Genomic DNA, 18,593 nt, shown 5'->3' with positions numbered 1-18,593 from the left:
TTTCAATATAGATATCCGAAGTATTCGATGGTTTGTTGTGTTCAGACGCGTTTTTCAATGAATCTGTGAAAAGTGAATTATTCAGTAGAAAACATGCCACTAGGCATAGACAGAACACACTTTTATGCAGAAAAGGTTAAAAGACAAGAGAAAGAAATACATGTAAGTTGGAAAGCATTAGATATGGGTATATTCAACCCGATAAATGCAGGGAAAATTCAAAATACAACACAAAACACAGGAATTCACAGACATTAAGTATTGACATAATAAAATCATATAGACTAATGTTTTATCGAATCAGGATTTGGAAATGTTAAAAGTTTGTGTATTTAGTATTATGATACCCCCTCCGTCCGAAAAAAGCAACAAAATTTGAAGGGAAAAAAACGTAAGCCGTTAAGCAGGTCCAGTACAATCAGTACATTTAGCTACGTAGGTAGAATTACCTACGTAGCTTTATTTACCTACCTCAGGTAGCTTGATTTAGCTATTTCAATGTAAGTTTTCTTTTTATGGAAAAGAGACAAAAAATCGCAGTTAAATGACTATTGATATTTATACTAGGGAGACTTTAAAAAACATTCCAAAGCAGAGATAGTTTAAACATCGCTGTGTTTGGTCAATTTAGAGCAAAACATATAATCCATTGTTTGGTTAGCTGTCCGTGCGGTGAGGCATGACTGAGTATGATTACTTCACATTGTGCTGAATAATTACTGACCTATTATCGTGTTAAACAGAACTGGATTTCTTTGTCATTTCATTCAAGGAGTAACTGCTCTAACTGTCATACATAGCCCCAAAACTTTGATTTCAATTGCGCAGAAAAAGACATTTCTTCAAGAGGGAATTTTTCATGAATTGTTTTCAGATGAGTTCAAAGTTGAAAATGATCACTGCATCAAAATGATAGTTTTTGCACATCCTGAGAAAATTGCTTTTTTATAGAAATAAATTCATTTGGTAGCTAAATCAAGCTACCTGAGGTAGGTAAATAAAGCTACGTAGGTAATTCTACCTACGTAGCTAAATGTACTGATTGTACTGGACCTGTTAAGTACAAGTACTTTATCCTTTTCTAGGCAAAAGATGAGAGAGTTGCCCAGCTTGAAACTGAAAATGCAATGTTGTATCTCAAACTTGCTCAACTACATGGCACAGTGCAAAGTGTCAGACAAGAAAACTCCTCACTCAATGGCCAGGTGGAGTCGGAGCAGCAGTTCCGTAGTGACGTATCAGGGACAGCAATTAAGTTACACAGAGAGTTAGAGGTATACCTCAAATTACTTTATAATAAACAATCAATAAATTGAATGAAAAGTGTACTTCAAAGACATATTGTTATATAGATCTGTCTCTGCTCCCTCTCTTTCTCTTTCTTTACATGTTCTTTTAGAATATACTTACAGGTACTATTTCAGCATAATTTTATCAGTATCAGTTTTCAACACTTTTCTTTTGAATATTATTCAAATACTATCAAGATTCCTTGAAAGTCTTTCTCACATGATACTACTTGGATTTAGAAAAAAATTGTATTTTATTTTTAGACCATTAGAAATGATCTCAGATCACTCCAGTCCATTGCCATAGATATACCTGAGGAGTTTCAGAAGTACACCACTCAGGCCAACAAAGTAGTCCAGCGCCACAGGCAGGTGTTTCAATCCCAGAATTCCAGCATGACCTCTCTCCAGTCGCAGGTGACCAATATGGAGCTGGCTCTACAGGAGATCACGGAGCGGCACGCCAAGGAGAAGAAACGGAGACAGGAGCTTCACAATATCCTCATGGTCAGTCTAAAATTAAGGGAACTCACCAACGACATTAAATTTACCAAAGACTGAGTTGTCTCCCTGTAAATGTGAACCAAAAAGTCAAATACAGTGGATAACAAGTCATTTTGAGATTGGTTGCAAATTTATATTTTGGTTTATATACAGTAGCTTGATGGTGGAGAATGAGAATATGGATTCAAGATTGTTTTATGTTTTCTCAGGAGTTGAGAGGAAATATCCGAGTTCACTGTAGAATTCGCCCACTGATGGAGTTTGACTGCGGGAATGAGGATTCTGGATCTCTAGGAAAGTAAGATTTCTGAATGATTTATTGCTTTTTTATGAAGAAAAAACAGTTTACTTTCAGACTTTAAAAGATTTTGGAATGATGTCAATGTCATACTGAAACACTTGCCTTTTATTACAACATATACATTTCATAGCAAAAAAATTTCATTCCATCAGATATAATTTTTTAGGGGTAGCCTCCTTTGAAATCACAATATGTATACTATTGATTATGGAAAGTCTAGACCTATAAGTATCAGCTGTAAGTTTTTTTAAAATGTATTATCAAAATTTTGTTTATGAATATCTTTGCAGGCCAGGCACTCGCTCAGAAGTGGTGGTGCATTTTGTTGATGATGTAAGTGTGACTCAGAAAGAATATTCAAGATTGTCTTTAATTATAATTAACAGAGAAATTAGTATAACAAAAAAGGTAACTGTTTATGTATTTTCATGCGTGAAAAAATATGTGTTACACTGTTCAGGTGTTTGGACAAAATTCTCTTCCAATTTCAGGAGAATGTTTGCTGTCGTACAGCAAAACACAACAAAGTTTTTGAATATGAGAGGTAAGTCTTCACTAAGAATAATTTTTTTTAATTTATATTTATCATATATCACATTGACTTTTAAATCTTATTTTACAGAGTGTTTAGCCCTACAGAGTCCCAGAATGATATCTTTGAAGAAGTTCAGCCGATGTTAACTTCCCTGTTGGATGGGTAAGCTTAACGGTCATTGGATATTGCATAAAGCATATTTGTATTACATGTATGACACATGTATTTTGAAAAGGTACAATATTTGTATTATGGCCTATGTATTTTGGAAAGGTACAATATTTGTATTATGGCCTATGTATTTTGAACAGGTACAAAATTTGTATTACCAGGGTATGGTACATGTATATTGGACAGGTACATATTTATATTATGGTACATGTATTTTGGACAGGTACAATATTTGAATTATGGTACATGTATTTTGGACAGGTACAATATTTGTATTATGGCCTATGGACAGACAGGGAGTGGTAAGACACATACCATGCTGGGGAGTCATAAAAACGAAGATTACAACCCCTCTAGGGATCCCCACAGAGATGAAGGGGTCATACCACGGGCAGCAAGAGAACTCTTTAGGTAGTGGTTTATAATTGTATCCGTAACAAGTCTTTAATGAGGATTGAAATTTATAATCATAAATGAACTTTATCTAAGGTAATGAAAATAACACATTAAGTTGATTTCTTTCATGGAAGGTTAATATCAGAGAAACAATCAGCCACACACAAGATAGAGGTGTCTGTGCTGGAGATATACAACAACGAGATCAGGGATCTTCTCAGTAATGACCCCAGTATCAAACATGACATCAACACAAGTACTGATGGCACAGTCAGTGTACCCACACTGTCCTCAAAGTAAGTATTATATCAGCTAGGCAGTCAACCTTCCTACACTGTCCTCAAAGTAAGTATTGTATCAACCAGGCAGTCAGTGTTTCTACACTGTCCTCAAAGTAAGGAAGCTTTTATCAGATAGGCAGTTTTAGTAATTAAGTACTGATGGTACAGTCAATGTTTCTATGCTGTTGTCAAAGTAAGAAGTTTATATCAGCTAGACAGTCATATTTCATTTTAAGCCTGCTACAACTAACATATATACATGTACATTTACTAATTACAGACAGGTGGACACTGTTTATGATGTCATGTGTCTTGTTCAACATGGCCTCAGAACCAGGAGAGAATCGGCAACCATGGTACATGAACACTCGAGTCGTTCTCACCTTGTGGTGACCTTGACCGTTATTTCCCAGGCTCCAAGCTTCTTCTCCAAGACTTCTTCAGGATCTTCTCAAGATTGTATGTATTCTGTTCTATTGTCATTTTTTCAGTGTGTTGTATTTATATTGCTAATGTGATTGTGTTTACTATAGACATGCATATTTATTCACATGAAAATGATGTATTTTTCAATCATATTTCTTAAACATGCAGTGTAATTAAGAAATAAGGTATCATTTTTAAATATCTGTCGGGATATAAATAGGAGCCTGATACAACTAACAATAAGATTTACTAAAGCCAGAAGGGCAGTTTATGATGAATTTATGTGTCTTGTTCAACATAGCCCGATAGATGTTTTAGAATGTTACCTTATTACTTATATTTACATTTGTGACTTATTCATACGTTATATTTACCTGATTGTGTGTGACTTTTAACGTTTGAAATGCATTATTTTTCAAACCCAGCGGCATGTATGTAATCCACTGAACGCGCGTTGACCCATTATGACATCACAGAGAAATTTTTTTCTGTGTACGTTTATATTGCACGCCTATGACCTCTTGACCCTGTACCTGTATTTATACAGTTATAGATATGCATTGCTTTCAGTGGCGTTATATAAAGGAAAACATTTGCAAATGTAAATATAAGTTATATAGTGTGAAAAATAATATATATACATATATTCATTGTATACTATGGTTTCATTAATTTTTGTATGCATGGGGATGTTATTGGTTGTGATAAAAAGGTACAATTCTTTTGTTATATAGCTACTTTTAAGCTTGAGTATTTCATAGATACCAAATTACAAAAAAAATTTCTTTCCATTTTTTTCGTAAAAAATAAAACTTTGATTTTAAATACAATTACATGAATAAAGTTTCCTTTTTGATCTCTCGAAATAGGTCTGCAAATGATTTAAAGAGTATTCAGTACATATTAAAATCTATTTGATTTTCATTTTGTCTGTGAATTCTTGCATTTTTTACTTTATTAGTGAGTTCACCTAGGTCACCAAATTCACCAAGGTCGACAAAACATTTCAAGGATTTCTTCAATAATATTCCTTCTAATCTCAAAATTAGTAAGTTTGTTGTCCCAAAGACAAAAACCTGTTTGTTTACCAATAAGTCTACTCTGGTTGGTTTAGTTCAGTGTTCCTTTACAGTTTTGTTTTCAGATCTTTTTTCCTGAATCTTTTGGTTGTGTTACCTCATTGAATTTATTTTCAGTCTTGGTGTTCTTTTTTCATCCATTGGCTTTTGCCATGTTAACTCAGAGACAAATACATGTATGTCTCTGGTTAACTTTAGAGAAGTTCAGCATTTACCAAACAAAGCTTTGCAATCGTGAAGGAAAAGATATATGGAAAAACAGAAAGGCATTTAAAACACAGGATATATTTATAACAGTAGCATTCAATTTGATTCAAATTTCATTTATTGGTAGAATTAAAATATTAATGTAACCATATTAACAGGTTTTTAACTGACTTTGTCTATAGCGACTCAATCTGGTTTTACATCTGGTTGTACATGTACATCTATTTGCACTACAAAATATTATAATCGTATTTTATGCATTTTTTAAAAAATGAATAATTAGTGAAATATATGTATTTTTTTAGAATAAAATGTTTTGATTTCCCTTTTGAGTAAAATTTTCAGCTTTTAAGAAAAACTTTTAACCTTTTTCAGAAAAAGTGCATTTAATTATTTATGTAAATTCTTCAATATTTAAATAGTAAATAAAAAACCCAAAGATTAAAGAATTAAAAATTCCAACAAACAAAAATTACCATTGTAAGTGAATAGAGACATTTATTAATATTGTATCATTGGTACCTTTTACCTTTCAGTTTTTATATGAAATAACAACAATAAAAATCATTTTGATACATGTATCAAATGTTTCCTTTTTCTATCTCTCACAAATATACCCGTGGAGTGGGTGTGATTTTTGGTACTATACACCTCTTTTAAAAATCCAATTAAACATTTTACTAACTAAAGTTAGAAGTTTTCTTATTCCATATGTGCACATTATACAGTTTTAGAAGAAATTATTTAACTGCTAAGCTGTCAAAACAAAATATTTTTTCAAAGTTTCTCATTAATGGATAGGTAAATTTTGATATATATGAAGTCTATATATATATAGTAAAAACTGTTACAGTTGCTTAATGTGGGATTAAAAGGATTGTATTTTTCTTGCATTTCTATTTATCTGTTTGTTTCTTTTTTGACATATATTTAAAGTACTTTCCCCTTATATATATATGCATATATTTGACTATATCTCTGTTGAAAAACCAATCAAGTTAATCTGGATTTAGATGTACCATAAACAGTAAAGAATAATCACTCTTGTCTTTGAATTTTTCAGTACAGCGTGATATAAGAGGGCGATCCTATTCCACGTCCTCTGCCCCTAACCTTGGTAACCTGTCCAACACCTGGTCTGGTGCTGACCAATCAGCAGCCTCTGTCCCAGGGATGGGAGCCGTGATCCGCACTAAGCTTCAGCTTGTCGACTTAGCTGGAAGTGAATGTGTGGGTAAGGAAATATCCTATTATATTAAGAACAGCAGTTGGATTTGGAAATCTTTATTTTTGATTTTTACGGAGTGTGTTAAGATTTGCTAAATTTCCACATTGCTTAAAATTTATTCCGCATTATAAGTTATCTTTATTTATCTATGCACTATAAAATTTCTAAAATGGCTTCTCACTAAAATTTAATCCTGATTTTTAAGGACAAATTGCTAAATTTGAGTCTTGCTAAAATTAAATATTTCACCGATATTGATAACTCTATATTTTTGTTTTCTGTATGTAGATAAGGAGACCTAAGTACATATTGACAATCTAACTTGTATAATTGCATTGTAAATGTATTTCTATCCTTTCTGTAAGGTATGAGTGGAGTGAAGGGTGCTGCTCTCAGGGAAGCGTCCAACATCAACAAGAGTTTATCAGCCCTTGCTGATGTCCTGGGAGCCCTGGCAGAACACAGATCTCATGTTCCCTACAGGAATACCAGGCTTACCCATCTCCTGCAGGACTCTATTGGTAAGTCACACTATCACCAATACAGATCTCATGTTCCCTACAGGAATACCAGGCTAACCCATCTCCTGCAGGACTCTTGGTAAGTCACACTATCAGCAATACAGATCTCATGTTCCCTACAGGAATACCAGGCTAACCCATCTCCTGCAGGACTCTATTGGTAAGATACTATATCACCAATACAGATCTCATGTTCCCTACAGGAATACCAGGCTAACCCATCTCCTGCAGGACTCTATTGGTAAGATACTATATCACCAATACAGATCTCATGTTCCCTACAGGAATACCAGGCTAACCCATCTCCTGCAGGACTCTATTGGTAAGATACTATATCACCAATACAGATCTCATGTTCCCTACAGGAATACCAGGCTTACCCATCTCCTGCAGGACTCTTGGTAAGTCACACTATCAGCAATACAGATCTCATGTTCCCTACAGGAATACCAGGCTAACCCATCTCCTGCAGGACTCTATTGGTAAGATACTATATCACCAATACAGATCTCATGTTCCCTACAGGAATACCAGGCTAACCCATCTCCTGCAGGACTCTATTGGTAAGATACTATATCACCAATACAGATCTCATGTTCCCTACAGGAATACCAGGCTAACCCATCTCCTGCAGGACTCTATTGGTAAGATACTATATCAACAATACAGATCTCAAGTTCCCTACAGGAATAACAGGCTTACCCATCTCCTGCAGGACTCTTGGTAAGTCACACTATCACAACACAGATCTCATGTTCCCTACAGGAATATAACCCATCTCCTGCAGGACTCTTGGTAAGTCACACTATCATCAACACAGATCTCATGTTCCCTACAGGAATACCAGGCTAACCCATCTCCTACAGGACTCTATTGGTAAGTCACACTATCATCAACACAGATCTCATGTTCCCTACAGGAATACCAGGCTAACCCATCTCCTGCAGGACTCTATTGGTAAGATACTATATCACCAATACAGATCTCATGTTCCCTACAGGAATACCAGGCTAACCCATCTCCTGCAGGACTCTGTTGGTAAGATACTATATCACCAATACAGATCTCATGTTCCCTACAGGAATACCAGGCTAACCCATCTCCTGCAGGACTCTATTGGTAAGATACTATATCACCAATACAGATCTCATGTTCCCTACAGGAATACCAGGCTTACCCATCTCCTGCAGGACTCTTGGTAAGTCACACTATCAGCAATACAGATCTCATGTTCCCTACAGGAATACCAGGCTAACCCATCTCCTGCAGGACACATTGGTAAGATACTATATCACCAATACAGATCTCATGTTCCCTACAGGAATACCAGGCTAACCCATCTCCTGCAGGACTCTATTGGTAAGATACTATATCACCAATACAGATCTCATGTTCCCTACAGGAATACCAGGCTAACCCATCTCCTGCAGGACTCTATTGGTAAGATACTATATCACCAATACAGATCTCATGTTCCCTACAGGAATACCAGGCTTACCCATCTCCTGCAGGACTCTTGGTAAGTCACACTATCATCAACACAGATCTCATGTTCCCTACAGGAATAGCAGGCTAACCCATCTCCTGCAGGACTCTTGGTAAGTCACACTATCATCAACACAGATCTCATGTTCCCTACAGGAATACCAGGCTAACCCATCTCCTACAGGACTCTATTGGTAAGTCACACTATCATCAACACAGATCTCATGTTCCCTACAGGAATACCAGGCTAACCCATCTCCTACAGGACTCTATTGGTAAGTCACACTATCACCAATGCATGGGACTCCGTTGTTAAGTCACTCTATCACCAATACACAGGACTCCATTGTTAAGTCACTCTATCACCAATACACAGGACTCCATTGTTAAGTCACTCTATCACCAATACACAGGACTCCGTTGTTAAGTCACTCTATCACCAATACACAGGACTTCATTGTTAAGTCACCCTATCACCAATACACAGGACTCAATCGGTAGGTCATTCATCACCAAAACACAAGACCCCCTTGTTAGGTCACTCTATCAAAGATACACAGGACATCATTGGTAAGTCATATTATCACCAATACACAGGGCTCTATTGATAAGTCATTCTATCACCAATACACAGGGCTCCATTGGTAAGTCATTCTTTTCAAATACCATGGATTCCATTAGCAAGTCTATCACCAATGCACAGGACTCTTAAGTATGAGTCATTCTATCTTCAACACACAAGACTCTTATCTCAAATATACAAGATTCTATTTGTGAGTTATTCTGTCTGACAGCAATATACAAGATTCTGTTGGTGAGTTATTCTATCACCAATACAATAAAAAATGATGAGTCATTCTATTTTCACTACACTTGAATCATTGATAAGTTATTCTATTCTATAACAAATACATAAGACTCATAAGTCATTCATCACCAATAATAAGACTCATTGGTTAGTCATTCATCACCAATACATCAATATTCCAATGGCAAGTCATTTTATTGCCAATAAAAATACTCTATTGGTAAAGCATTCTATATGTATCACCAATACACAAACATTTTTACTCTATTGTTAAGTTCTACATGTATCACCAATACACAATACTTCAACAGTAAGTCATTCTATCACCAACACACTTTTGAAATTATCTGGATCATTTGTGGATATAATTTCGACATTACACGAATAGTGGTAGTGAGATTTTTCTTTTCCATCAATAAATAAAATTTCCGTTTTGGTATCATATATGAAAAACTTTGCAAATGTCTTCAAAGGACTTGCTGAACTATTTTTCAGGTGGAGATGCCAAGCTGCTGGTACTTTTATGTGTCTCCCCAGCCCAGAGGTACATCACAGAATCTCTACAGTGCCTGGGATTTGGAACGCGAGCTCGCCAAGTCCAGCGTGGTCCAACAAAGCGACGTCTACCGTCCTCTGCTGAGAAAGTGGACTCCTCAAGTGTTCGCCCCAGATCTGCCTCCACTGCCACTGGTCCTAGTTTTATTCCAAAACCAACCTGAACTGACTAGTTTTACTCTACACCTAACCTGAAAGAAGTGATCAATTTGATACAAAACCAGTCCAATCCGTCCATGGCAATTTTACTCCATACACATATTTTTCATCTTAAACTTTCCACAAGATCTTTGCCAAGCATTTACATGCTTTATTATCTGCAGATCAAGTTTTTTTCTGTGATATTTTTATATGTGATATCATAGTGACATTGCGTCATACATATATTGATTATATTCAATTACATGTAGTAGTACATGTAGTACCATGTAAATGGTTCCTCAAATCCAAGCACCGGTAGTCAATTTAGATTGTTATTATTTGTTTGTACATGTGATGACTGTAGCATATACTGTATATGTTTTTGTACTTCAACGTCAGTATTCCCAGTGTTTTTCCTGTACAGCACTTTCTAGTAATGTCAAAATCTACCACAGATCATAAAAGAATTTGAACCATATTGTAGGTTATAAATTCTTCAGTGTGTAAATAAGTGTTGGTCCCAGTCTTTGTATATTAAGTGCGTTGTTTGTTTTGGCAGTGAATGTTAACATTTTCATGATTGTTTAAAGAAAAAAATAAACTAGGAAACTCTTTTCAAATCTTTTATTTTTGCTTAAATCTGAAAACAATACAAATTTGAGATACAAAATTTTAAGACTGTTGCTTCAGAGATGATCAACATTGTAGCATTTCTGCAGAAACTAGACAAAATAAGGTACCGTATATACTTGCCTATAAGTCAGTCCGCCTATAAGTCGGTTGTATTTAATAAGCTTGTATACCAGATGGACTGACATCATATAAAACCATACTTTTAATAGCTCGCCTATAAGTCGGACAGAGAGTTTTAGACCAGAGATTAACTCCCAAAAAACCGACTTATAGGCGAGTATATACAGTAATATCCTTTAAAAGGTGTGGGTTTGGGGAGTGTGTATAAATTTTGTAAATAATACAGATGTCTTATCATGTAAAAAAAAAACATATATATATAGCATGGCAATTACAGGCATCAACAAAAAACATTCAGATCTTTATCAATTTCCAGTTTGCATATATAATATAGAAAAAAACATTTTAAAATGTAATTTTTCAAAATCGAAGTTGTACAGTATCACATGTTTTCAAGGGTGAAATACCAGAATATTTGTTTTTTGATATTATTTGACTAGCTTACACCTGAACATTAGTTTTCCCCCCATCATAACTGAACATGTCCAATCCCATAATTAAGTCACATGAGGTAACATGTTTCTTCACAGAATCAGGCTGTGAAATTTTGATCATTAACAGCTATAAATTTTACATTATTAATTACAATGTATCAGCTCTTTAGATCTTTTCTGATAAGATTTATTATAGGTTTGTAGACCAGGGTGGCTGCATCCACACCCCAAATAAAATCCAGGTGATTCCAAGATTTCATTTCATAGCTGCCTTTTAAGTTGACTATTTTATGCTGTAATGCTGCTACATCCTGGAAGAAAAAATGAGAAGGAAATAATTTTGTTGTGAATATTTCCTGGTACATGTAGGATGAATTATCTAATATATACATTGTTTATGAAGTACCTATAAAGTGCTGTTAACTAGCTAAAGAGTACAGTTGAACTTCCTTATCTCGAAACACTGCTATCTCAATATGTTGAAGTGATCTGGATTCTGGAAGTTTAATACACTTATTCCTCAAGTATTTACCCCGATATGTAGAATCTATGAATATCTGGAAATTTTTTTTCTCAGTCCCAGTTGAAGTTGATCAGATTTAACCATTTTTTTAACAATCTGAAGATTTCATTTGTGACTGAGTACAAATTAAAAGGTAAAACAAGCATGCCATTGGTTGATACCTTAGGATCGGCCAGCCAATCATGATCAGCCCAGTACAACACAGTGGGAGTGGCCATTGTAGATACATTATACAGGGGAGGTGTGTCCTGAAAGTAAGGGCAATCACAAATTATCTCAAATTTAGCACAAATTATCTCAAATTTAGCACATAAATTATCTCAAATTTATTTCTTTTCTTCATGTTGCATTGTACTTATATGTGAGCTTCAGCTAATAACATTTACAATTATCCTGCATAATTATATAGGTCTCACCCCCCATACCTATGCCAAGAATTAGCTCTGGAATTGAGCAAAATGATTAAGAAAATGTCCAATTTTATTAACATAGATATCTAAAAATACAAACCTGATGATAATGAATCTTGTTTTTCTCTGGTGATCCCCAGTCATAAGCCTGGAAACGCCCACTTCTGGACATCTATGAATGTTCATAATTATAGGATTCAGAACAACAAGCATGAATCAAATTAGTTTTAAAAGAGTAAGCAGATAGCAGGATTCAAAATAACTCTGAAGGAGATTATTTACCTGGGCAAAGTGGACCATGTCTTGCATAGAAGTCCCAGCAGGGGCATGTGATACATACACTGGAAGACGAGTCTGAAAAAAATTAATAATAAATTTTTTTTGGCAACAGAGCAAAGAAATTACATTTAACTACTGGATACTCAAAACCAATTACAGTCAAACTTCGTTATCTTGAACCTGATGGGACTGAGAAAAAACTTCGAGATATCCAGGGATTCGAGATATCGAGGGTGAAATACTTAAAGAATATGTGGTTGGAACTTCCAAATCACTTTGTCATATCCATGGTATTCGAGACATTGGGGTTCCAGATACCGAAGTTCAACTGTATAATGTGTAAACACTATTCCTATTTGATATATCCATCAATGACTACCAGGTTTATTATACTATGTCTGAGGAGACATACAGAAATTCACTTATTATGTGTTAAAATGACTCACACCAAAATTCACAGTATTCAATATCCAACATTGAAAATAGATCAATGAAGATAATACATGAATTATCAGAAGTTTACCACATTGAGGTTGCTAGTGTCGTATCCTGCCAGCAGGAAAATGACGTTGGTACAGATGATGCTCGTAATTTTCTCCTTACAAATCGTACTCCCCAGCACCTTGAATATCCAATCACTGGGCAGGAAATCCCTCCGTCCCAGTAAACCATATAGAAGCTGTGGAATAAACAACAAAGCTCTCATACAACCCGAACTCCATGCAGAGTAAAGCATATAATGAATTTATACTTACAGTGAAATGATTTTGGCTCCTTCTAGTTTTAAAAATATATTGTAAACCTACCATAGACATAGTAGCAAAAAATTACCTTTATTATGGCCTTATGCACTTTCTGGCATGGAGAGAATGAAAATTAAGATAATGAATTATGAAAATTAAGATAATGAATTATATTTATATCCAGTAAAAATTGCTTATCTCTGAAAATTTGCTATAGGAGTTCTGATGTACTTTTATGGTTACATACAGCTATAGTAGAAAATCAGTATTTTTAAGTTTTTGCTCTTTGTTTTGCTTACTGGAGGATAAGGGAAGATATTGAGCTCTAAATTCCATAAAAAAAAACATAGCAATGTGCTGTAGCTATTTGAGAATTTATTAACACCAGTATCTCCACACAGCAGCTTAGATATCCCTTATAAATCTCTAAATATTACTCTTACCTCATCTGTAAATATGGCCATGTATTTGATAGGACTTTCTATATGTGCTATGGTTGCAACAGGTCCCATGGCAAAGAACTGCTTAACCTAAGACAAAAAATTCAATAATAATAAGTCATACAGTCAACCTTTTTATCTTGAACTAAATGCCGAATGGGGACAAAATAAACTTTGGAGATATTCCAGAGTTCAAGATATAACTTAAAGGTTAAAATCACTGATGAGAGATTGGTTAGAACTTCTAACTAATTTTGACATATGCATGTTATTCCAAAAGGCAATGTTTGAGACATAAAAATTCAATTGTATATTTTGTATCAAAAATCTTTTTAAAAAAATCAAATGAGAACAATGAATTAAATGTAAGATGTACCTTTTTGGCAAGCGTTGCATTTTTTGAGAAAGCAGCGAAAGCTTGTAGAGTTCCTTGTGAGTGGCCGATAAAGTAAAGCTGCCGTTCTCCCGTCTTCTGTAGGACGTAATCAATCACTGCCGGAATGTCATACCTCGCCATCTCATCCCAGCTGAAAAAGAGTTTTCAACATACTCAAAGTGATACTGATAAATTTGTTTATATGTGTATAGTCAGTAAAAAATGCTTGCTTACAGAAAAATGCCAGGGATAAATAATTTTCATTCATTAATATATCTAATTTGTTTTAACCATTATCTTAACAGCATGTTTTATGGAAATGAAAATCACTTCACTGTAAGGATTTTATTAAAGACTTGTTTGCTGTAATCATGCTTTTCTGTATTTATCTGGTACAATAACACAAGTTTAGAGGATCATATGTAGATTTATGGTTGAGTACAATACTTACCTCCAAGCCCAGAATGCCTCCTCTTTTGGAGACAGCTTCACATGGTTTCTAGAGTATGTGTTTCCCCTAGAGTTCCCAAGCCAGACATCAAAACCTGCATCAGCTAGCACAAAACCTTTCAACAACAACAAAAAATTTGAATTTTTTAAAATAGAGATTAGTTCTATATCTCTGTCATAATAATCAAAACATTTAATATACATATAATATCCTTTTCCTTCTTACTAATTTGATGATAAAAAAAATCAAAGACTTCTAATCTTTGAATTAAAAGTGACTAGTATTTTTTCCATGTCATTTAGAATTAAAAGACATACACTCAGAATATATATTAATTAAACACATGAACATTTATATTATATTGCTCATTAATTTCCCCAAAACACAAGCTTTTGACATGTACATTAACTGCATTTTTAAAATGACACCCTTGATTTAGACCTTCAGTCATGAGGAAGTATTTCAAAGTACACTTCAACATGTTCAAACAATTTAAGTTTCCCATAAAAACATAAGATCATATTTTTCAACTGACCAATTAATGAAGCTAAAACAAAGTGTATAATCATTCACATTTAAAATTTACTCGTCAAAATTACACATAAATCTATCAAATTTATCAATCAAAATATTTGCCAGGCTTTATTTTGGAGGGGGGGGGGGTTACAATTAATTTGTATTTCTTCATATTTTTACCAAAACTCTCATTTGCCAGATTGGTGACCCAGTTAGTGGCAGATGCTAGCAGTCCATGTTGTAGAAACACTACTGGTCTCCCCGATACGACAGGCTGTTTCTTCTTCCCGTGGGGAATTCTCTGAACCCCCAGTATGTAACCATCCTCAGTTGTCACTCTGTGTTCTTCACAAGGGTAGCCTTTACTGGTTATCAGCTGAGTCTAAGTAGAAAAGTAAATTTACTTCACAAAAAAGAACATTTAGACACATTTTCATGACAACATATGAAAACAAATGCCGAAATGAATTTATGGCATTTTTAGCTCACCTGAGCCAAGGCTCAAGTGAGCTTTTTTGATCAAAATTTGTCCGTTGTCTGTTGTCGTCGTTGTCGTCGTTAACCTTTCACATTTTCATCTTCTTCTCAAGAACCACTGGGCCAATTTCAACCAAACTTGGCACAAAGTATCCTTGGGTGAAGGGGATTCAAGTTTGTTCAAATGAAGGGCCACACCCTTTTCCAAGGGGAGATAATCATGATTTAGAGAAAAATTATTGGCATTTTTAAAAAATCTTCTCCTCAAGAACCACTGGGCCAGGAAAGATAAAACTCATGTGGAATCATCCTCAGGTAGAGTAGATTCAAGTTTGTTCAAATCATGACCCCCGGGGGTAGGGTGGGGCCAAAATGGCCGATCAAAATTTTTACATAGGAATATATAGGAAAAATCTTTAAAAATCTTCTTCTCAAGAACCACTGGGCCAGGAAAGATGAAACTCATGTGGAATCATCCTCAGGTAGAGTAGATTCAAGTTTGTTCAAGTCATGACCCCCGGGAGTAGGGCGGGGCCAAAATGGCCGATCAAAGTTTTACATAGGAATATATAGGAAAAATCTTTTAAAAATCTTCTTCTCAAGAACCACTGGGCCAGGAAAGATGAAACTCATGTGGAATCATCCTCAGTTAGAGTAGATTCAAGTTTGTTCAAGTCATGACCCCCGGGGGTAGGGCGGGGCCAAAATGGCCGATCAAAGTTTTACATAGGAATTAATATATAGGAAAAATCTTTAAAAAATCTTCTTCTCAAGAACCACTGGGCCAGGAAAGATGAAACTCATGTGGAATCATCCTCAGGTAGAGTAGATTCAAGTTTGTGCAAGTCATGACCCCCGGGGGTAGGGCGGGGCCAAAATGGCCGATCAAAGTTTTACATAGGAATATATAGGAAAAATCTTTAAAAATCTTCTTCTCAAGAACCACTATGCCAGGAAAGATGAAACTCATGTGGACTCATCCTCAGGTAGTGTAGATTCAAGGTAGTTCAAGTCATGACCCCCTGTTGTAAGGCGGGGCCAAAATGGCCAATCAAAGTTTTACATAGGAATATATAGGAAAAATCTTTAAAAATCTTCTTCTCAAGAACCACTGGGCCAGCAAAAATGAAACTCATGTGGTATCATCCTCAGGTAGTGTAGATTCAAGTTTATATATACCCCCGGGGGTAGGGCGGGGCCAAAATGGCCGATCAAAGTTTTACATAGGAATATATAGGAAAAAGAGAAAATCTTCTTCTCAAGACCATTGAAACAGGAAAGATGAAACTCATGTGAAATTATCCTCAGGTAGTGTAGATATATATTTATTCAAGTCATGACCCCCGGGATATATACGGGGCCAAAATGGCCTATGTCAAGTTTTACATAGGAATATATAGGAAAAATCTTTAAAAATCTTCTTCTCAAGAACCACTGTGCCAGGAAAGATGAAACTCATGTGGAAGCATGCTAAGGTAGAGTAGATTCAAGTTTGTTCAAGTCATGACCCCCGGGGGTAGGGCGGGGCCAAAATGGCCGATCAAAGTTTTACATAGGAATATATAGGAAAAATCTTTAAAAAATCTTCTTCTCAAGAACCACTGGGTCAGGAAAGATGAAACTCATGTGGAATCATCCTCAGGTAGAGTAGATTCAAGTTTGTTCAAGTCATGACCCCCGGGGGTAGGGCGGGGCCAAAATGGCTGATCAAAGTTTTACATAGGAATATATAGGAAAAATCTTAAAAAATCTTCTTCTCAAGAACCACTGGGCCAGGAAAGATGAAACTCATGTGGACTCATCCTCAGGTAGTGTAGATTCAAGGTTGTTCAAGTCATGACCCCCGGTTGTAAGGCCCACTGGGCCAGGAAAAATGAAACTCATGTGGTATCATCCTCAGGTAGTGTAGATTCAAGTTTGTTCAAGTCATGACCCCCGGGGGTAGGGCGGGGCCAAAATGGCCGATCAAAGTTTTACATAGGAATATATAGGAAAAATCTTTAAAAATCTTCTTCTCAAGACCATTGAAACAGGAAAGATGAAACTCATGTGAAATTATCCTCAGGTAGTGTAGATTCAAGTTTATTCAAGTCATGACCCCCGGGGGTAGGGCGGGGCCAAAATGGCCGATCAAATTTTTACATAGGAATATATAGGAAAAATCTTTAAAAATCTTCTTCTCAAGAACCCTTGAAACAGGAAAAATGAAACTCATGTGAAATTATCCTCAGGTAGTGTAGATTCAAGTTTGTTCAAGTCATGACCCCAGGGTAAGGGTGTGGCCAAAATGGCCGACCAAAGTTTTACATAGAAATATATAGGGAAACCTTTTTAAATCTTCTTTTCAAGTACTTCAAAGCCAGGATTAGTAATATTTGTATGGAATCATCCTAAGGTAATGTAGATTCTAGTTCGTTCACATCATGATCCCCTTGGGGGTTAAAATTCAAGCCCCCCCCCAACTTAAATTAACTTTCAGTTCTGATCTGATATGTGTTTTTTTCCTAGCTGATGTGCTCAGGTGAGCGCTGTGGCCCCGGGGCCTCTTGTTAACTGATCTAATCATACTAATCCAATCTAGAAGTGAATATGCATTGAATTAAAAAAAAAAAAAATAGGATTCAATGTTTGGCTGATCCATTCTATCTACGGTACAGTAAATATAGGAATATATATTTATCAGACTCAGAGAGACAGAGACATATAGCATATTTTTTTATATGTCTCTGATATTTATGCAACCATATAACATATAAAATTGGTGTGGCTACAATTTATCTGATTAATCCCTTACCACATTCATGCACACTTCAGGGTCATCTGACAAGCGTGTTTTAACTCCAACATGCTTAAGAAGTTCAAACTGTAAGAAACCATCAGTTTCACAATACACAGATTTCTGCATATAGACGTGCACATCAGAAATCCGGTTTGCAACAGCTCCCAGGGAATACAGAAAGAGCGTCACTGCAGAGAACAGGGTAAAAAGCACGGCATACCGTGCCCGACACTGGCCTGACATCTTCATCCACTTGAATAGACATTGAGAGGATGTTCCTCTCCTTTTCACTATCCACATGTAATAATTGAAATCACATGACTTCACATCACATGTAAACAAACAATGTTACCAATGAAATCTTTTGATTGGATCAGCGATGAAAATTTAATTTACAATTGTTGCTTACATTAGAAAGTATTGAAAATGTTTAAATGATCATAAAAGTAATATTTTTTTCTCAGATAGATCTGTAACAGTACAAA

General features: G+C 35.4%; 2 protein-coding genes across 3 annotated transcripts; one reads left to right on the top strand and one right to left on the bottom strand.

Annotated features, from left to right (window-relative positions):
• Positions 1 to 12: 12 nt before the first annotated feature.
• LOC134247271 (kinesin-like protein KIF25) lies at positions 13 to 10,541 on the top strand. Of its 2 annotated transcripts, XM_062729632.1 has the most exons (14): positions 13 to 162; positions 1,086 to 1,274; positions 1,554 to 1,796; positions 2,003 to 2,091; positions 2,385 to 2,427; positions 2,586 to 2,638; positions 2,717 to 2,791; positions 3,062 to 3,211; positions 3,331 to 3,492; positions 3,758 to 3,936; positions 4,865 to 4,951; positions 6,253 to 6,423; positions 6,783 to 6,938; positions 9,727 to 10,541. In XM_062729632.1, exons 1-14 carry the CDS (start codon positions 94 to 96, stop codon positions 9,948 to 9,950), a joined length of 1,890 nt encoding a protein of 629 aa, XP_062585616.1. In that variant the 5' UTR covers positions 13 to 93; the 3' UTR covers positions 9,951 to 10,541. The 2 variants fall into 2 exon arrangements, with proteins under 2 accessions (XP_062585616.1, XP_062585617.1); XM_062729633.1 differs by lacking the exon at positions 4,865 to 4,951.
• LOC134247272 (gastric triacylglycerol lipase-like) lies at positions 10,537 to 18,544 on the bottom strand. Its single transcript, XM_062729634.1, has 10 exons — positions 18,124 to 18,544; positions 15,033 to 15,234; positions 14,337 to 14,451; positions 13,886 to 14,036; positions 13,513 to 13,599; positions 12,850 to 13,005; positions 12,330 to 12,401; positions 12,148 to 12,219; positions 11,799 to 11,885; positions 10,537 to 11,425 (listed from the first exon to the last, which is right to left on the bottom strand). The coding sequence occupies exons 1-10, from the start codon at positions 18,406 to 18,408 to the stop codon at positions 11,273 to 11,275; spliced, it is 1,380 nt and encodes a 459-aa protein (XP_062585618.1). The 5' UTR covers positions 18,409 to 18,544; the 3' UTR covers positions 10,537 to 11,272.
• Between the last annotated feature and the right edge of the window lie 49 nt (positions 18,545 to 18,593).

This window comes from Saccostrea cucullata, unplaced genomic scaffold (genome assembly GCF_032062105.1).
Source record: "Saccostrea cucullata isolate Sc308-1 unplaced genomic scaffold, CSIRO_AGI_Scuc_v1 ctg2084, whole genome shotgun sequence".
NCBI classification, from domain to species: domain Eukaryota; kingdom Metazoa; phylum Mollusca; class Bivalvia; order Ostreida; family Ostreidae; genus Saccostrea; species Saccostrea cuccullata.
This window is presented reverse-complemented; position numbering and strand designations above follow the sequence as displayed.